Genomic DNA, 18,362 nt, shown 5'->3' on the forward strand with positions numbered 1-18,362 from the left:
GGAAGTGGGTGCTGTTGTCGTTCCAGTGATTAAATGACCACTGTCTTGAAAGAGCGAGGGTGAGGGGCTGGTGAGTGCAGGGAGTTTCCGAGGGCTGAGTGAAGAGGTGTCTCTGATGTCCGTGAAGAACAATCAGGTCAGTGATGGAGGCGGTCAGTGGGTGGAATAATAGGGGTCGGTGTGGTCTTGATGGTGGCTTCCCGGCGGATTGATAGTGGGGTCTTTAATGGTGGATCCGCGGAGACATGGGGTGGGAGTGATGGGGTCTACGATGGTGGATTCCCAGGCGGAGTGATGGGGTCTGTGGGATCTTTGATGTTGGATCTGTGGACGGCTTCCCGCAGTCTGTGGGGGGTGGGGAGGATAACTGTGGGGCCTGAGTAATGAAGGCTCTGAGGGGGAAGGATGCTAGATCTTCATTGATTTCCTCTCTTTTTTCTAATTACTGGTTTGTTTCTATTTCTGATATTTTAAAAGTTGTCGATGGAAATAATCAATAAATAATCATAACAGGAGTAGAAAAGAGTTTTATTTGAGCCAAACTGAGGACTGTAGCGCAGGAGATAGCGTCTCAGAAGGCTCTGAGGAACCTCTGGGTTGAAGCATGATTTTTAGCATAGTCTTATACCTTATCAGAACAAAAATCATACATCAAACATGACAGGGATATATTCCTTCAAGGTTTTAAGAGCACCAGATTTAGTACATATAATGAGAGAGCAGGACCTTGGTGTCTAGGAAGGGGATGCCATGGGAAGGGAGTTATTTATTTTTATCTTCGGAACAGACTTCTTTACTTTAATGGTTAAAGCAGATGTGCTGTGTGTGTTCACACAAGTTCAGGCAGAACCATGTATAAGCCAGAATGACTTCCCCATACCTCTGTATGTGAAAATTTTCTTTATCGTTATCATGGTACACTTTGCTAGAGACTTTTTGATCCCTTCCATATCCAGATTAGTAGCTACTGTGTCATTCCTAATATTTATGTATCATTTTCTTTCCCTTTTTTATTATCAATCATCTCAAGGTTTACTTTATTGGTCATTTTGAAGTACCGATTGTGTTTATACTCTCTTCTGTTTTTATATTAATTTTATCTTTTTATTTTTAGATAGTTTCTCTCTTATCTCCATTTTATGCAAATTGCCATTCTTTCCCTTGTTTTCCCAGTTTTATACTGGATACGTTTAGGGGTATAAAGTTTCTTTTATATACATCTTTATCTTTGAAATGTGTAAGTTCAGTTTGATGTTCCACTTTGATCCTGAGTTATTGGAGTTTCTTCATTCCCAAATTATTGATATGTTTTGTTTATTTAAAATTTTATTATATTGTCATAAACTGTAGACTACAAAGTCTCAACTTTTAAAAATTTGTCAAGATTTTCCTTGAAGACAAGTTACACAAGTTACATTGAACTTTGTTCAATGGTTATAGGAGAAAGTATATTTTCTGTTTGTGTGGTATAAACTTCTCTTCATGTATATTAAATATAGCCTGTTAGTATTTTTCAAGTTTTTTTCTTTCCTAATTTTGGTCTACTTGATTCATCATATTCTAAAAAAGATATAAAAATAATCTCTCACTAATAATTCACTTTGTAGTTCTATATGCTTTTTTGCTAGATTTATTTGTGTGTGTTTGGGGGAGAGACACACATAAACCTAATGGTTAATGCATTTTGTATCATTTTTTTCATTTATTGGATGCTATTATTACAGGATCCCTCTTTTCAACAAAAAGCAATTTCAATTTTGAATTTCACTTTGGTATTTATATTGCTATCCTTGTTTTCACTTTCATTTCATTTGGATGATTTATCTTTGCCCAGGTCTTTATTTTATATTTCTATTTGTCTCATTGTTTAGGTTAACTACTTATAATAGATACATTTTAGTTTTCTCAAATCCAACCTATAACTTAGTCTTTGTTTGTCAATAGGATAATTTTACCTTTTCAGTTTAGTGTAATAATGATTTACCTGATTTTTATACCTTCTGTTTTAATGTTTACTATTTATTTTAACTCATTTTCTTTTCCTTTTTCATACTTTTATTGGATTGATGAAATTTCTGTTCATTGTTTCCATTCTACACCCCAGATAACTCCTGTTTTTTTCCTGAGATAGTTTAAAATGTTTTGTCATAGGATAGTATTATTAATTTTCTGTTTAATGGCCTCCTTAATCACATAATCATCTTTTTAAATAATTATATATCTCTTGCAAAAATTATTGCTGAACAATTTTTCTATTTGCTGTTTCTCATCTGATTTATTTTACATTTGTTTGGAATACTTTTTGTGGGTATTTTCCTCAGGTAATGATAAGAGATATTCTTCAAGTGCTTTTATTTCTGAAAATGTCTTTGGCCCTAACAGAAGTGGTCCTTTAGATGCTACTTCTGATGTCAGTTAGCTTTCATTACTGCATATGGGGCATCTTGATTTTCTTAATTCTTTTTCTGTAAATAATCTGTTCTTTCACACATGATTTAGATGTGTTTTAGATTTTAAAGTTTACCTTTAAAATTCAAAAATATTCCTAGATTTGTTCACTGATTGAGCTCCAACTGGTGTGCGTGTTTGTGTGTAAATTTGTTGGAAAGGCTAATGGTGTAGGCCTAGTGAGTGGTGTGGATAGTGGTAGGAGTCCTTGGGTGATTTCTCAGAGTCCATCACAGGTGCAGGTATGTCTGGAATTGGAGTCTTGGGATTACTGAGGGAGATGCATTGTGGATAGTGTGGACAAAGAACACTGCCTGCCATTTCAGTAAACAAAGTATGTTGTGGCTATCAAGCCATCAGCCACTGCAGCCACCCCCAACTGTGCATCCTAAGGGGAATCCAGAATGGGGAAAAGCAGGATATTGGCCCTAGATAGTTAGATGCATGTCAAAGGAATGATTTCAGTGAGCCCAGACTCTTGCATCTCCCATATATAGGAAAGTGCTAAATTTATTAACTTGAGATGTCTGGATTTTCTTTAATTGACAGTAATCTTTTGATGTTCCAATTAGATGGTTTTGGTTTTGTTTTGTTTTGCAAAAACTCATATATATTCTGGCTCCTCCCTTACCTCTTTGGAACAGTCCCTCAGAGCTACCTGAGGGGCTGTATCCTGGGCTTAAGTCCTCAGTGAGTCTGCTGAATAAATAATAATCCTCACCTTTTAGGCTGTGCATTTTTTTTTCAGTCGACAGTAGTGATAACAGTGTGGAGGCCAGTTATTGGTACATGTGGTATTGTGATATAATAAGAAATATATATTTTGGGTTTCATCCACAGTTCCCAGCACATAGCTCCTAACACCTTTATTATTTTCTAAGTGATAAGGGCTATAGGGGCTTCTTTTGTTCCTGTCTCTTGAAATAGCATCAAAGGGATAGGGTGAAATTAGTGGGGGTTTTTTGCTATAAAACATTCCTTTCAACCACACCTGAAGTGATGTTTGGAAAGGCCCTAGTGAATTGCTGGATGGGGGCTGGTTGCCAGGGGAACTAAGCAAATTTTTAGCGTTTTAGAACTTGAAACCCACTCTCTGGCTGGAGGTTGAATCAGTTGCCAATGGCCAGTTATTTAATCAATCATTTGTACATTGTGAAGCCTCCATAAAAACCCAAAAGTGTGGGGTTTGGAGAGTTTCTGGATTGAACATGTTGAGATTCTGGGAGAGAGATGCACTGCTTCCGACATATCTTGCCATAACCATCTCTTCTATTCTACCTGGCTGTTTCTGAGTTATATTCTTTTATAATAAATTGGTAATCTAATAAGTAAAATATTTTCTTGAGTTCTATGAGCTGCTCTAGCAAATTAATGGAGACTGAGGAGGAGGTCGTGGGAACCTCTGATTATAACCAGTTGGTCAGAGCACAAGTAACAATCTGAACTTGTGATTGGCACCTGAAGTTGGGGTGGGGACAGTCTCATAGGACTAAGCCCTTAACCTGTGTGATCTAGTGCTAACTCTTAAGTAGATGGTGTCAGAACTGAGTTAAATTGTAGGACACCCAGCTGGTGTTGTAGAATTGCTTGGTTTGCGGCCCCCTCCTCCCAAAACACACACAACACACACACACACACACACACACACACACACACACACATTTGGTGGCCAGAAGTGTTGAGAATAGAGGAAAAATAACACAGGAGGAGTTTTTCCTTTTCAGGGCATGATTGATGTAGAACCAGGACCATGAGGTAGAGATGTTGGAGGTTCTGTGATCAGGGACTGTAGAATGAGTGATTGTGATCTTGTGGAGAGAGCAGTGAGTGGTGGCTTGAAGTGAGATCTTAGTTACATGCCCAAGAATTGGACCTGGGTAGCCTGGCTGAAAACCAAGAATCCTAGCCCCTAGACCAGCAAGGGCAAAGTTTCCCTGGCTCTTGCCCCATTTGAAAGCAAGAATGTTTCAAGGAGGCAGAAACCGTAAAAACAGATACAAAGTTTATTATTAGAGACACAGCACAACATGTGGGAGAGACATAGAGAAACAGTTTGTGTAGTTAAGACAGAAGCAAGGCAGAGATACACACCCGGAGAGAAAGAGTATGGGCATCCTCCCTAATGAGGAGGAGTGAAGCAAGGAGGTGGTTAAATCATTTATATAAGGCATTTCATCTGGGTCTTTGCTTATCTTTAACCAGTTATCTCACTTCTTTTTCCACACCTGACCTATCCTAGGTCCCTCCCTCACATGTATGCACATCTTTTTGCCAAGATGGATTCCAGTGCAGAAGCCTGTGGGAATGTTGACACCACCTATTATGGGGTGGCACCCCCTCCCTTTATTGACCCCTGAGGAGCCTTTCTATGCATGTGTAGTTGGGGAGGTCTCCTTGACCTCAAGCATGAGAAATATGTGGTCTCTTTATCATTTATCTGGGCAGGACTCAGGTCCTGTCTGCCCCTGCTATTACTGTTATCTTAAAGTGTCCACTGGAGGCAAAGTGCAGCTGTTTACCATTGTTCCTGTGTTCTTTCTATCTGGAAGTGTAAACAGGAAGCTGGCTGTAAATGTCTAACCTGGAGCCCATCTATTTCTTGCCTCAAGAAATATAAACAGAGGATGGTTGTAAATGTCTAGCCTGGAACCCATCTATCTTCTGCCTCAATTGCGGCCTGTGGGAAGCAGGACAAGGGAACCAGTGATTCTGATGTGTGAGTAATGGCTGCTGGGGTGAGGTCAGTGTGCAGCAGTTGACAGTTGTAGTAAGCAGATTGAGGAGTGGGAGTGAGGAATTGAGTGTCAGGGTTGGTGATGACTTGAGGGGCTGGTGAAGTCAGATAATGTTTGATACAGTAATTGCATTCTATGTGGATTACTGATTTTGTAATAATAGCAGTAATTAATATATAACAAGCACTTATGTGCCACACATGGACTGAGTGCTTTTTAAGTATTATAAAATTGGTTTATCTTAAAAGTATAAGGATGAGGAAACTGAGACTGAAGTAAGTTCTTCCGATTGTCACAGCTAGAAGATGGAAGACCTGGGATTCAAATGTACATTGATTTGGCTCCACACCTCATATATTTCCCCTGTGCCACCCTGTTCCATACTGTTTGATGCACTCTTGCGAGGACAGCTGAGAGGCTGTCACTGAGTGGCACTCTCTCTGTCAGGATCCCTTTGTGTTTCCACAGAGCCCTGAGGTCAGACCACTTAGTTGAACCTTCAGGATCGTTTTTTCAGACTCCAGCCCAACTTGGCCCGATAATCACTGGCAGTCTTTGGACCCTCACTCAACTTAGGGCTCCTGGGAAGACTGGAGTTCTAAGAAAACAGAGGTGAAGCTCATTGTGAACATGCCAGCCAAAAAGAGCTTGTCTCATAGATCGCATATCCAGTTCAAATCCTGGCTTGGCAGGAATATGACAGTTCCTGTGAGTGGGGAGGGGGAAGCCCAGAAGCATGAATCTTTTCAGAGGTGGACTTGCTGAAACAAAGCATGATCCTTTGCAATGTGAACAATGCATGGCTCATGTCAAGTACTCAAAGGCTGTTCCCTGTAGTGGGAGAGGATTTATTTTTTTAAGTTTTTATTATAGAAAATTTCAAACATACAGGAAAGTAGAGAAAATGTTATAATGAACCTACAAATGCCCTCATCACCCAGTCTCAATAATTATCAACTATTTGCCAGTGTTGTTTCACCTATCTCTTCTCACTTGCTTTGTTCTAGTTAGAATATCTTAAAACAAATCTTGGATACCATGTCATTTTACCCACAAATACTTTAACATGCAAATCCAACTGGTGTGGACTTTTTTCTCCCACATAACCCCCAGGCCATTACTCACCTAACAAAAGTTACAGTAGCTCCATAATATCATCTGCTCTTCAATCTATAGTCAGAGATCTCTGATTATTTTGGACAAAGAAAGTTGTCATCTGCTGTATCAGTAAACAAAGGAAGTTGTGGTCAACAATCCATCAGCCACTGCACTCACCCCCACTGTGCACCCTGAGGTGATTCAGGATGGAAAAAAACCAGGATACTGGCCCTAGATATTTAAGGTGCATATCAAAGCCATGATTTAATGAGCCCAGACTCTGAATCTTCCCATACATAGAGAACTGCTAAATTCATTAACTTGAGATGTCTGGATTTTCTTTTCTTTTTTTAAAATTTTTATTGGATATAATTGATTTACAATGTTGTGTTAGTTTCTGGTGTACAGCAAAGTGAATCAGTTATACTTATGCATATATCCACTTTTTTTTAGATTCTTTTCCCATATAGGCTATTACAGTGGATTTTCTTTAACAGTAATCTTTTCATATTCCAGCTACCTATTTTTTTTTTTTTTTTTTTTGTAAAAACTCCTATATATCCTGGCTCCTCCCTTACCTTTTTGGAACAGTCTCTCAGAGCTATCTGAGAGGCTGCATCCTGGGCTTAAGTTCTCAGCAAGTCTGCCAAATAAAACATAATTCTCACCTTTTAGATTGTGCATTTTTTTCAGCTGATGTTATCTAAAAAATGACTTTTTAAACTTTTCCTATGAAAATTTAAAAAATACAAATGTAGAGAAAGTAGTATAAATAAGCTTCATTTAGGGAACTTCCCTGGTGGTCCAGTGGTAAAGAATCCGCCTTCCAATGCAGGGGATGCGGGTTCGATCCCTGGTCAGGGAACTAGGATCCCACATGCCACGGGTCAACTAAGCCTGTGCACCACAGCTACTGAGCTTGTGCGCCTCAACTAGAGAGCCCATGTGCCACAAACTACAGAGCCCATGCGCTCTGGAGCCCGTGTGCCATAACTAGAGAAGAGAAAAACCCCACGCCACAACTAGAGAGAAACCCTCACGCCGCAATTACCCATCAATTTTCACAATTATCAACTCATGCCCAGTCATTTGTCGTCTATCCCTTCCTCCAATATTTCTTTTCTTCTGCTGGATTATTTTGAAGCAAATCTCAAAGATTTTGTCATTTTATCCATAAATATTTCAATATGTAAAATTCCTTTAATAAAAATAGCCACGTCACACCTTAAAAAATTACAATACATTTTAAAGTATCATTTTATGTGGATTGGATTGGTAAGATTTAGAGGCTTGATCAGATTCAGATTCCTTTTTTTGTTTTTCTTTTTTGGGGAGCAAGACTACTTCCCAGGTGATATACTTGATCAGGAGGCACATAATGTCTGGTTATCTGTTTTGTGATGTGAGCAGCCATTGATGATTGTTTCTTAGATCCATATTTCATTATGTGTGCAAAATGGACATTTCTATTTCTACCATTCCTTTACTTTGTCAACTTATAAAAATGCATAATGTGAGAGTTGAGAGTTGTCTTATTTGGGGCAAAATGAGGACCATAGCCCAGGAGACTGTTTTATATAGCTCTGAGAAACTGCTCCGAGAGCTAGTGGGGAGGGTCACTATTATATATGATTCAGGTGAAGGGGGTGGTACGTACAGTCAAGCACACATTTTGGCAAAGTCTTGCTGCTAGTCCTGCGAAGGTTGCTGCTAGTCACAAGGAGCAGATGTCTCTGTTAATGATTTTAATGCCTTTCTAGATATGAGGAGATGCAAGAATTTGGGCTCATAAAATATTCTCCTGAAAATATCTTACTATCTGCAGGGCTGTTCTGCCAGTTTTTGCCAGAGCATCAAGTGCCTCATTCCTGATCTCCACCATGAACTCCTTTCAGGATGTGTTGAAGGTCAGCAGCTGCAGTGGCTAGTGACTTAACCCTTGTAGAGGCAGATGGCCAGTGCCAATTTTTAGTTGGCAACTTGTAGCTGGAATAATTATATAAGCAGAAAGAGAAATTCCTTCATGAAGTGTTTGGTGATGCTTGACTGACTCTTTTGCTTTTTGACAAGTTTCAAAAATAACAGTTTGATTCCCTGATACTTTCCAAAGGTGCTAGAAATGTTCTCTCTCTTGATCTGGATGGCAGATGTGAAAAATAGGGGAAAGTGCTGTATACTTAATATTAATGTACTTTACATAAGTTATACCACACAAAAAAATTAGCAAAGAAGTAACCAAAATGTTGTTTATATTAAAAAGTGTATGTTAGAAGCAAAAATTTTAAAAGTCCATCATAAAAAGATACTGGGGAGGATAGGTCTAGGGTAAAAGGGACACAGTCCCCAATGTATGAGTCTCGATTGGAACATGCTTTCAACAAAACAGCAAGAAAAGGTTTTTCTGGGGTAATTGGGAATTTTGAATATGAGCTGAATATTAAAGTGTTATAGAATTGCTAATAATTTTCTCAGGCATGATAATGATCTTTTAGGAGATTGATGTTATGAATTTAGGCATGAAGTGTCATGACATCTGCAACTTTCAAATGGTTCAGCCAAAGAAAAAGTATATACACCAGTATACTCATATATATGTATGCATTTACATGTAACTATGTTTATATAGAAAGATTAAACAAATATGGCAAAATACTAATTGTTGAAACTAGATGGAAGGTATATGTGTATTTCTTGTACTAATAATTCAACTCTTTATGTTAGAAAACTCAATAAAAAAATTAGACGGGCTTCCCTGGTGGCGCAGTGGTTGAGAGTCCGCCTGCTGATGGAGGGGACACGGGTTCGTGCCCCGGTCCGGGAAGATCCCACATGTAGCGGAGCGGCTAGGCCCGGAGCGGCTGAGCCTGCGCGTCCGGAGCCTGTGCTCCGCAACGGGAGAGGCCACAACAGTGAGAGGCCTGCGTACCGCAAAAAAAAAAAAAAAAAAATTAGAAAACAGTGGCTTCTGTCAGTAAGTGACTTAGGTCTTAAGGTTTATTAACTAGAACCAAATCCACTTACTATGTTGTAGTTAAGACAAAGTTTCCATTGACAGTTCCCTTTTAAGAATGGGAAGCGGGAATTCCCTGGTGGTTCAGTGGTTAGGACTCAGCACTTTCACTGCTGGGTCCTGGTTCAATTCCTGTTCTGGTAGCTAAGATCCCGCAAGCCGTGGGGTGTGGCCCCCCAAAAAAAGAACTGTAAGCAAAGAACAGTGAAAAAGCTAGCAGTCTCCCTTTTTTTGGTCTTACTTACGGATATTCTCACTACTTGTGATGGGCTGGTCACAGAAGCTCAGAGCAAAATCATTAAAAAGTTACTTTGCTTTTTACTAGCAAATAAGAAAAATATAAACGTTCAAATTACTTATAATTTTACCATCACCCAAATATTATATCTGTCAACATATAGCTCCTTCCAGATAATTTTCTCTATGTGCATGAATTCATTCATGTATGTGTGTATGTACACACATATTGTTCAATGAAAATGGACTCATACTGTTTGGTACATATTTTTATTTTTACTTAGCATTTTAACACATTTTTCTACAGTAGTTTAATTTTACATGACATTATGTCTATGGATGCCCTATAAAGTATTTAAAGCTGTCCACAATTATTGTTATCAAGATGTTTCTAAACTTTTTCTTTTTGGTATTAGCTGTGGTAAAACTCCTGGATTTAAATCTTTGTGCAACACAGGATGATTTTTTTATAATGTAATTCTAGGAATAAGTTTTTGGGTCAGTTGCATGGACACTAAATGATGTATATGTCCATGTGTGCCATTGACACACTTCCTTCTCTCATCGGTCTCTCTGTCAATCTGTTTTTTCAGATCTCTGCCCCTTTTCCAGAAGAACCAGAAATGACCAAGTCCCTGGTGAGTTCTTATTTGTTCATGTATTTATTTGTTGCTTTCTTTATTTTTTAGTGGATTTTAGGAGGCATCTATTAAACCATATAGTAAATGTGTAAGTATAAATAAATGAAAACTAAGATCAGAGAAAGTAAAGAAGAGATTATCAACTCCAAGTCAAGCTTGGATTATAGGTATATGTGAGTTGTGTGGCTTCACACAGTTATGAACTTTGAACTGTAAAATTGTCTGATCTTCCTGAAAGACATAGCAATGATGGAAGTGAAATTCATGGTTTATATTGTTGAAAAGTAATTTATTTCATCTATAGTAACTATTTTCTGGTTTTTGATGTTTGAGAAAATTTTTGATAGATCTTCAGATGAATGGAGATAGGACAGTGTCTTTAACAACCCTGTTAGAAGTTCACTAACAGGTTTTCTATAGTGACTTACAAAGCAGTGCTTTTCAACTTGCACATGACTTCAGATTCTGATTTAATAGGACTGGGATTCCCACAGGATGTTAGTGCTGCTGGTGCAAGGACCACCTTGTGAGGCAAAAGTTTTGAGTGAATGGATGTTGAGTTTTGGCAGTTGCTTTTTCTGCATCAGTTGACATGGTCAGGTGATTTTCCTTTTTAGCTTATTGCTGCGGTAGGTTACATTGATTGATTTTCACATATTGAGCAGCCTTGCAACCTCTGAATAATTTCCACTTGGTCATGACATACACTTCTTTTTATATATTTGTATTTGCTAGTATATTTTTTAAGGATTTTGTAATCATGTTTAGGAGGGATATTGTTCTGTTTTTTTCTTTCATTACTACTATGCATGGATGAAAGTCCCAAAACTCCACTTGGCTTTTTTCTTTTTCCATACCACTCCATTGGAGCGTGATGGGGCCCCTCTGTTCAGCCAGGCAAGAGTGGGAATCTAAGCTACCCACTGGGTCTTTGCTGATGGGCATGGGATCAGGCCCCGAGTTTTCTGTTTATTTATTATGTTTGACTGGAGCATGTTTTGCCTAAAGGTTTTCTGTTTCTAGATTGCCCCTTTTCTGGTCTTTTAGCTAGAGAGAGCAGACTTTTCTGTGAGTTTTTTTGTTGTGCCTTTGTTGGTGTTTCTGGGTTGTAGGCTTTTCTAGTACTTGGTCAGGGCTGTATGAGTCAATAGACTTCAGGAAACTCATGCTGTGTAGTTCTTTGGTTCCTAAGGTCCCTAGACAGTTTGCTTTTTTTCTTTAAGCTTTCAGTCTTCTTATGTTTGCTTTATGGATAATGTCTATGGTTACTAGAGGTACTTAGTGGGTGAATAGGGACAAGTGCATCTACTCTGTTTTTCCAGGGGTTGAAGTCAGTTCATTGATTTTTTTTTAAAAGGAGGAGTTATTTATATATTAAGCATGGTCTTTTGTTTTTTTCAATTTTTTTACCTCTTTGTTCTTTGCATTTTAACTTTTAAAAGTAAATATTTAATTTTGAATATCATTAAGGTTATAGATATGTTTACTCAATCAAATAGTTTTTTGAAGCTTCATTTAAAAAAAAACAAACCACCTGTTAGCTGCTCTCTTATCCCTCAAATTGCAGCTTCTTAAAGGTAATCACGTCACTCTGAACTCAATTGAACTAATTTTTTTAGTATTTACGTTCCCATGTCTAAATAACATGTTTATATTGGTACCTTTTGGTTTTCAGTTTTAGGCAGTTTCTACTGACTTAGCACAATGGAAAATAGGGATTTAACTCTCTTTCAGACACTTAAGGCTTCAACACTTATACGAACATTTCTTCTTCCCCTCCTTCTAATATAGGTATATCATAATTTTGGGTAAATCAATAGGCTGTATTTATTATTATGATTATTTTAATTATATTCACAGCTGAACCATTTATTTTACCTTTTATGCACTATTTTTTGTTTTACCTGGAATTAATTATTGTTTGGTTTAATCATTTGTTTCATTTTCCATATTTGGATCACTAATTCAACTCCACATTCTTCCCAGGTATATAAATATCTTCTCAATATGTTAAAATATATTAGATAATAACAGTAATCACAAACATTAATATAGGCTTACTATATGCTAGGCACTATAAACATTCTCTATTAACTGATTTAATCATAACCCCTTTGAGGTATCTATAATCATTATCCTCATTTTACAGAGAAGGAAACAGATCCACAGAGAAGTAACTTGCCCTGGGTCACACTGCTAGTAAGTGGTGAAGCCAGAAGTAAAACCCAAGCAATTTGGCTCCAGAATATAGGTATTTATTTCAGCTGTTGAAAGAAGCTTCCCTTAGAGTCTTTGACCTGCTTGAAGTTGCTCTCTATTTGATACTCATCTACTGACTTGGGGGTCTCCCTTTGGCATGATACTAGGAATTCCTTTCATGTCTCTCAAGTATTGGAGCTCTTGTTTTCTGGCTGTTTCCTGATTTATGCTTTCATTTTTAGAGAATATTATCCAGTAGCTCTCTAGAAAGTATTGTGTGGAAAGTAAATTTTTTGAGACCTTGCATGTCTGGAAATATTTTTATTTTACCCTCAGTAATTTCATAGCTAATTCTAGATTGTAAGTCATTTTTACTCAGAAATTTTAAGCCACTCTTTTTACTTTTACTATCCCATCTTTTCTTACTGGATGTGATAGGCAGAATAATAACCCCCAAAGGTATCCACATCCTAATTCCTGAAACCCGTGAATATGTTACTTCACATGACACTAGGGACTTTGAAGATGTGATTAAGTTAAGGATTTTGAGATGGGGTGATTATTCTGGGTTATCTGGGAGGGCCCAGTGTAATCACAGTTCCTTATAAGTGAAAGAGGGAGGCAGAAGGGTCAGAGTCAAGGGGAGATTTGAAGATGCTACTCTGCTGGCTTTGAAGATAGAGGAAGGGACCACGAGCCTCTTAGAAGTCATATAAGACAAGGAAATGGATTCTCCCTTATAGCCTCCAGAAGGAGTGCATCCAACACACTGATTTTAGCCCAGTAAGAACTATTTTCAACTTCTGACCTCCAGAACTGTAAGATAATAAATTTGTGTTTTAAGTTTGTGGCAATTTGTTGCAGCAGCAATAGGAAACCATTACAGATTTTGGTACCTGGAAGTGGAATGATGCTGTAACAAATACCCAAAAATGTCAAATGGCTTCGGAATTTGGTAATAGAAACTGTAAAAATTTTGAAGAGTATAATAGCAAGAGCCTAGATTTCCTCGAACAGACTGATAATAGAAATATGAATGTTAACTCTGCTCGAGGACTCAGAATGAAGTGAGGAGCACACTAGGAAAAAAGCTATATTGTTTTAGAGAATATTTCAATTATTATAAACAGACTATTGATAGAAATATGGGTGTTAATGGTGCCGCTGCTGAAGACTCAGAAGGAAATGAGGAACGTGTTACTGGAAACGGGAGGAAAAGGACATCTCTGTTATACAGTGGCAGAAAGCTTAGCTGAATTTTGTCCTGTAGTTATGTGAAAAGCAGATTTGTCAATGATGAACTTGTATTTTTCTCTGAGGAGATTTTCAAGCAAAAGGTTGAAGATGTAGCCTGGTTTCTTCTTCTTGCTTATAGTAAAATATGAATGTTAAGAGACAGATTGAAGGAAGAACTGTCGAGCAAAAAGGAACTAGATTTGATGTTTTGGGAAATTTTGGGGCTATCAAGATTCCAAAAGATGCTAAAATTAGTTTCACTGTAGGAACGTATGCTCTTGAGAGAAAGTCAAGGGTGTGGAAAGATGTTTGTATATATTTCTAGGTTTTTAGAAAAAAACGTAGGTATTTAGCAGGATGAATAGGGTGGAATGCATTTAACTTTTTTTTTTTTTTGAACTGGAAGTCTCAATCTTTGCTGTTAATTTGATTGTTTAGTTTATTTATATTTAATGCAATTACTGATATACTTGAATTTATATCCAGGGTTATTTTCTTTCTTTCTTTCTTTTTAAATTAATTAATTAATTATTTTGGCTGCATTGGGTCTTTGTTGCCGGGCACGGGCTCTCTCTAGTTGTAGCGAGCAGGGGCTACTCTTCGTTGTGGTGCCTAGGCTTCTCATTGTGGTGGCTTCTTTGTTGTGGAGCATGGGCTCTAGGCACATGGGCTTCAGTAGTTGTGGCACGCAGGCTCAGTAGTTGTAGTGTGAGGGCTTAGTTGCTCTGCAGTATGTGGGATCTTCCTGGACCAAGGCTCGAACCCATGTCCCCTGCATTGGCAGGCAGATTCTTAATCACTATGCCACCAGGGAAGTCCTATATCCAGTTTTATTAGTTTTATGTTTGAACTGTCTGTTTAATATTATTTTTACATTCCTTTCTTGACTTTCTTTTAGATTAGTCAAAATTTTAATTTTAATTTTGTTAACTTGCTTGTTATACATTCTTTCGTTTCCCTAGATATTACAATATCCATTTTTAACTCATTATTACCTTTCCCCCTTCTCAATAGATACTAAAACACCTTAATTCCATTTGCTGCATTTAAATTCTACACATATTTTAAACTTCACAAGATATTACTACTCTTACTGTTTTTGCATAGTCAGTATTTACAGTATTGTAAAGTGGGATTTGAGAAACTTCTTGAATCTTTGAGTTGCTGTCATTCACCATTACTTTTTCAAATTTTGCTTCTGCCTCATATTCTCCCTCTTTATCTTCTCAGACTACAATATGTTTTTCCTTTTCACTGTGTTGTACATGTGATACGTCACATGCACTTGTGTTTATTTTATTTAAAAAAAACTCTGTGGTCTGGTTTGTATATTTTCTGTTTGCTTGTCTTCCATTTCAGTAATTCTGTATTCTGCAATTAAACCTCTCTCAGTTCTTGATTTTAGATACTGAATTTTTCAGTTTTCATTTGATATCTTTATTATAAGTCCCATTTTCTCTAATGAAATTCTCCATCTTTTCTTCTAACTCCAAAGTGCTGTAGGACTGTTTCTTTTGAATTTTTTTCCTCTGGTTTTGGATATTTGGCCCCGTTTTCTGATAGGCATAGGATTTCTTTTATTGTATCAAAACATGTATAAAGCATTGTAGAAGATCTAGATTATGATATCTTTCTCAATAGTGGATTCATCTTTCCCTGAGCAGATAGAGTAGAAGATGAACATCTTTATCCAGTCAGGCACAGTGTTATGTTGAATCAAGGCTGAGTTTAAGCCCTAATAATAGTCTACCTTTGGTTCACTCTGGCCATCTAAGATTTTCAGCTGAGAGCCTGGTTTGTCCTCTGTGGACCCTCCTCCTGATAGATGCCAACTCTGTCTTCTTACCAGACTACTAAAATTTTGCTTTGCTTTTCAGAGGTTATTCTGCTTAAGTTTTTAGTCTTCTGCTCATACAACCCTAGGATTTGACAGATGTCTTGAGGGGAAAATTGGCCATGTGTTTGAGTTCTGGTTTCTCTGTCACCCAACTGTAGCCTTCTACTTGTTCAAAGCTGGATTTTCACCTTTTGCCACACCCAGAACTGGTAAATACTCCCAGTGTAAAAGTGTCTGCGCACATCAACTTAAATCTTCAATGTTCTCTTGAGAGTCTTAGTACCTAACAAGCTTCCAGTACTTCCAAACAGATGATTTCAGTATTTCATCTGGCATTTATAGTTATTCTTGGAAGAAACACTGGACTGCCACAAACTATTGTATGCCATCTGGAAATGACAGTGCCTCAAAAGGGTCTTCTTCACATACCATATATATTGCCCATTTAAAGTGTGCATTCAGTGGGTTTTAGTATATTCATGGAGTTGTGCACCCTTTTTCACAGTTGTAGAACATTTTCTTTCTTTCCCTCCCTACTCCGACACATACCTTTACTGCTGACATCCTTCCATTCCCCCCTAGCCCTGGGCAACCAGTAGTCTTCTTTCTGTCTCAATAGGTTTGCCTGTTCTGGACATCTCATATAAATAGAATCATATAATATGTGGTCTTTTGTGACTGGCTTCTTTCACTTAGCATAGTATTTTCAAGATTCATCCATATTGTAGCATAAATCAGTATACTTCATTTCTTGTTATGGCTGAATAATCTCTTGTATGTATATACCACATTTTAAAATTCATCATTAGTTGGCAGACGTTGCACTGGTTTTATTTTTGACTATTAAGAATAATGCTACTATGAACATTCCTATACAAGTTTCATATGGATAAGTGTTTTTATTTCTATTGGGTATGTACCTAGAAGTGGAACTGTTGGGTCATATTATTCCTTTTGAGGAAGTATCAGACTGTTTTACAAAGTGACTGCACCATTTTACATTCCCATCTTTACTGTATGAGGGTTCCAGTTTCTCCACTTCCTCACTAACACTTGTTATTATGTGTCTTTTTTTTTTTTTAATTATAGCCATCCTAATGGGTGCATTTTTCTGATGACTAGTGACTAATGATTTAAGCAGTTTTTTAAATGTCAGAATGAAAATTTTAATGTCATTTATTATTTTGCTACAAAATAATAATAAAAATACAGATAGGCACAAACAGCATTTTTTAAATTATAATCATCTTAGTGAATTTGAAGGGGTATCTCTTTGATTTGAATTTCAATATCCCTTATGACTAAAGATATTGAGACCCTCTCATGTGCTTTTTTGGCCATTTGTATATCTTCTTTGCAGATATGTATATTCAGATTCTTGATCCATTTTTAATTGGATCATTTATCTTTTTATTGAGTTGTAAGAGTTCTTTATCTATTCTATACACAAGTCCCTTATCAGATATATAATTGCAAACATTTTCTCTCAGTCTTTGGGTTGTCTTTTCACTCTCTTTTTTTAAAAGTACACCTTTTATATGTTTGTTTGTTTGTTTTGGCTGCGCCACAGGGCATGTGAGATCTTAGTTCCCCAACCAGAGATCGAACCCATGCCCCCTGCAGTGGAAGCACAGTGACCTAACCACTGGACCACCAGAGAATTCTCCCTGTGTTTTCATTTTATTGATGGTAACCTTTTAAACACAAAGTTTTTAATTTTGATAAAGTCCAATTTATCTATTTTTTTCTTTGGTTGCTTGTGCTTTTGATTTTATATCTAAGGATTGACATATATATGCTACCAAATGTAAAATAGTTATCTAGTGGGAAGCAGCAGCATAGCACAGGGAGGTCAGCTGGGTGCTTTGTGATGACCTAGAGGGGTGGGATAGGGAGGGTGGGAGGGAGGCTCAAGAGGGAGGGGATATGGGGATATATGTATACATATAGCTGATTCACTTTGTTGTACAACAGAAACTACAACAGAAACTAACACAGTATTGTGAAACAATTAGTCTCCAATAAAGATCTATTAAAAAAAAAAAGAAATCATTGCCAAATCCAATGTCACAAAGATATACCCTTCTTAGCTAAAACTTAAGAACATTTAGGTCTTTTGATCCATTTTGAGTTTATTTTTTTAATATGGCATGAGGTAGGAGTCCAACCTCATTTTTTTGCATGTGGATGTCCACTTGTCCTAGCACCATTTGTTGAAAAGACTATTTTTCCCCTTTTAAATTGTTTTGACACCTGTGTTGAATTATCAGTTTACCCTAAATATGAGGGTTTATTTCTGGATTCTTGGTTACATTCCATTGAATTCTATCATCTATATTTATACCAATACCACACAGTTTATTGGAAAAAGAGGCCTATTTTATTCATCTTTTTTAAAGAAAGAATTGACTTAGTAGATTGATGAGTGCAAAGTGAAAAGCAGAAGATATATTCTAAGTGAAGTGTTAATGAAATATGGCATACATAGAAAAGAATGCACAAATCATGTATGCAGCTTGATGAGTTTTCACAGCTTATTCTTTTGTAACCAGCACACAGATAAAAACAAAACAAAATAAAACTCCAGAATATTATCAGAACCATAGAAAGAATGGCATGATACTTTTAATATTTATTTTTTCCTTGAAATAATAATATAAAATTTAGGTATTTAGTGGGAATCTTATATGTCATATCATGTTAAAAATTATTAAAAATAAGTTTCTAAATATCTTGTTCCTGTCCTGCAATCCTGATCCTTTACATTGAATAAGCATGTGTTTTTCCAGGGATCAGTGTCTTTCAAGGATGTAACTGTAGACTTCAGCAGGGAGGAGTGGCAACAGTTGGACCTTGCTCAGAAAAGTCTATACAGGGATGTAATGCTGGAAAACTATTTCAACTTGATCTCAGTGGGTAAG

At 37.1% G+C, this 18,362-nt stretch overlaps 1 protein-coding gene across 2 annotated transcripts in view; it reads left to right on the top strand.

Annotated features, from left to right (window-relative positions):
• ZNF484 (zinc finger protein 484) overlaps positions 1-18,362 on the top strand; it is a 27,955-nt gene continuing 9,593 nt past the window's right edge. The window contains exons 1-4 of one of the 2 annotated variants that reach the window (XM_024732965.1): positions 102-136; positions 10,122-10,166; positions 12,319-12,420; positions 18,231-18,357. In XM_024732965.1, coding sequence (XP_024588733.1) covers positions 18,324-18,357 — 34 coding nt within the window. In that variant the 5' untranslated portion in view covers positions 102-136; positions 10,122-10,166; positions 12,319-12,420; positions 18,231-18,323. Of the gene's footprint in view, positions 137-10,121; positions 10,167-12,318; positions 12,421-18,230; positions 18,358-18,362 lie in introns of both variants that reach the window. The other variant, XM_024732964.1, reaches the window with a different exon arrangement.

This window comes from Neophocaena asiaeorientalis, unplaced genomic scaffold, assembly GCF_003031525.2.
Source record: "Neophocaena asiaeorientalis asiaeorientalis breed wild unplaced genomic scaffold, Neophocaena_asiaeorientalis_V1.1 scaffold778, whole genome shotgun sequence".
NCBI lineage: Eukaryota > Metazoa > Chordata > Mammalia > Artiodactyla > Phocoenidae > Neophocaena > Neophocaena asiaeorientalis.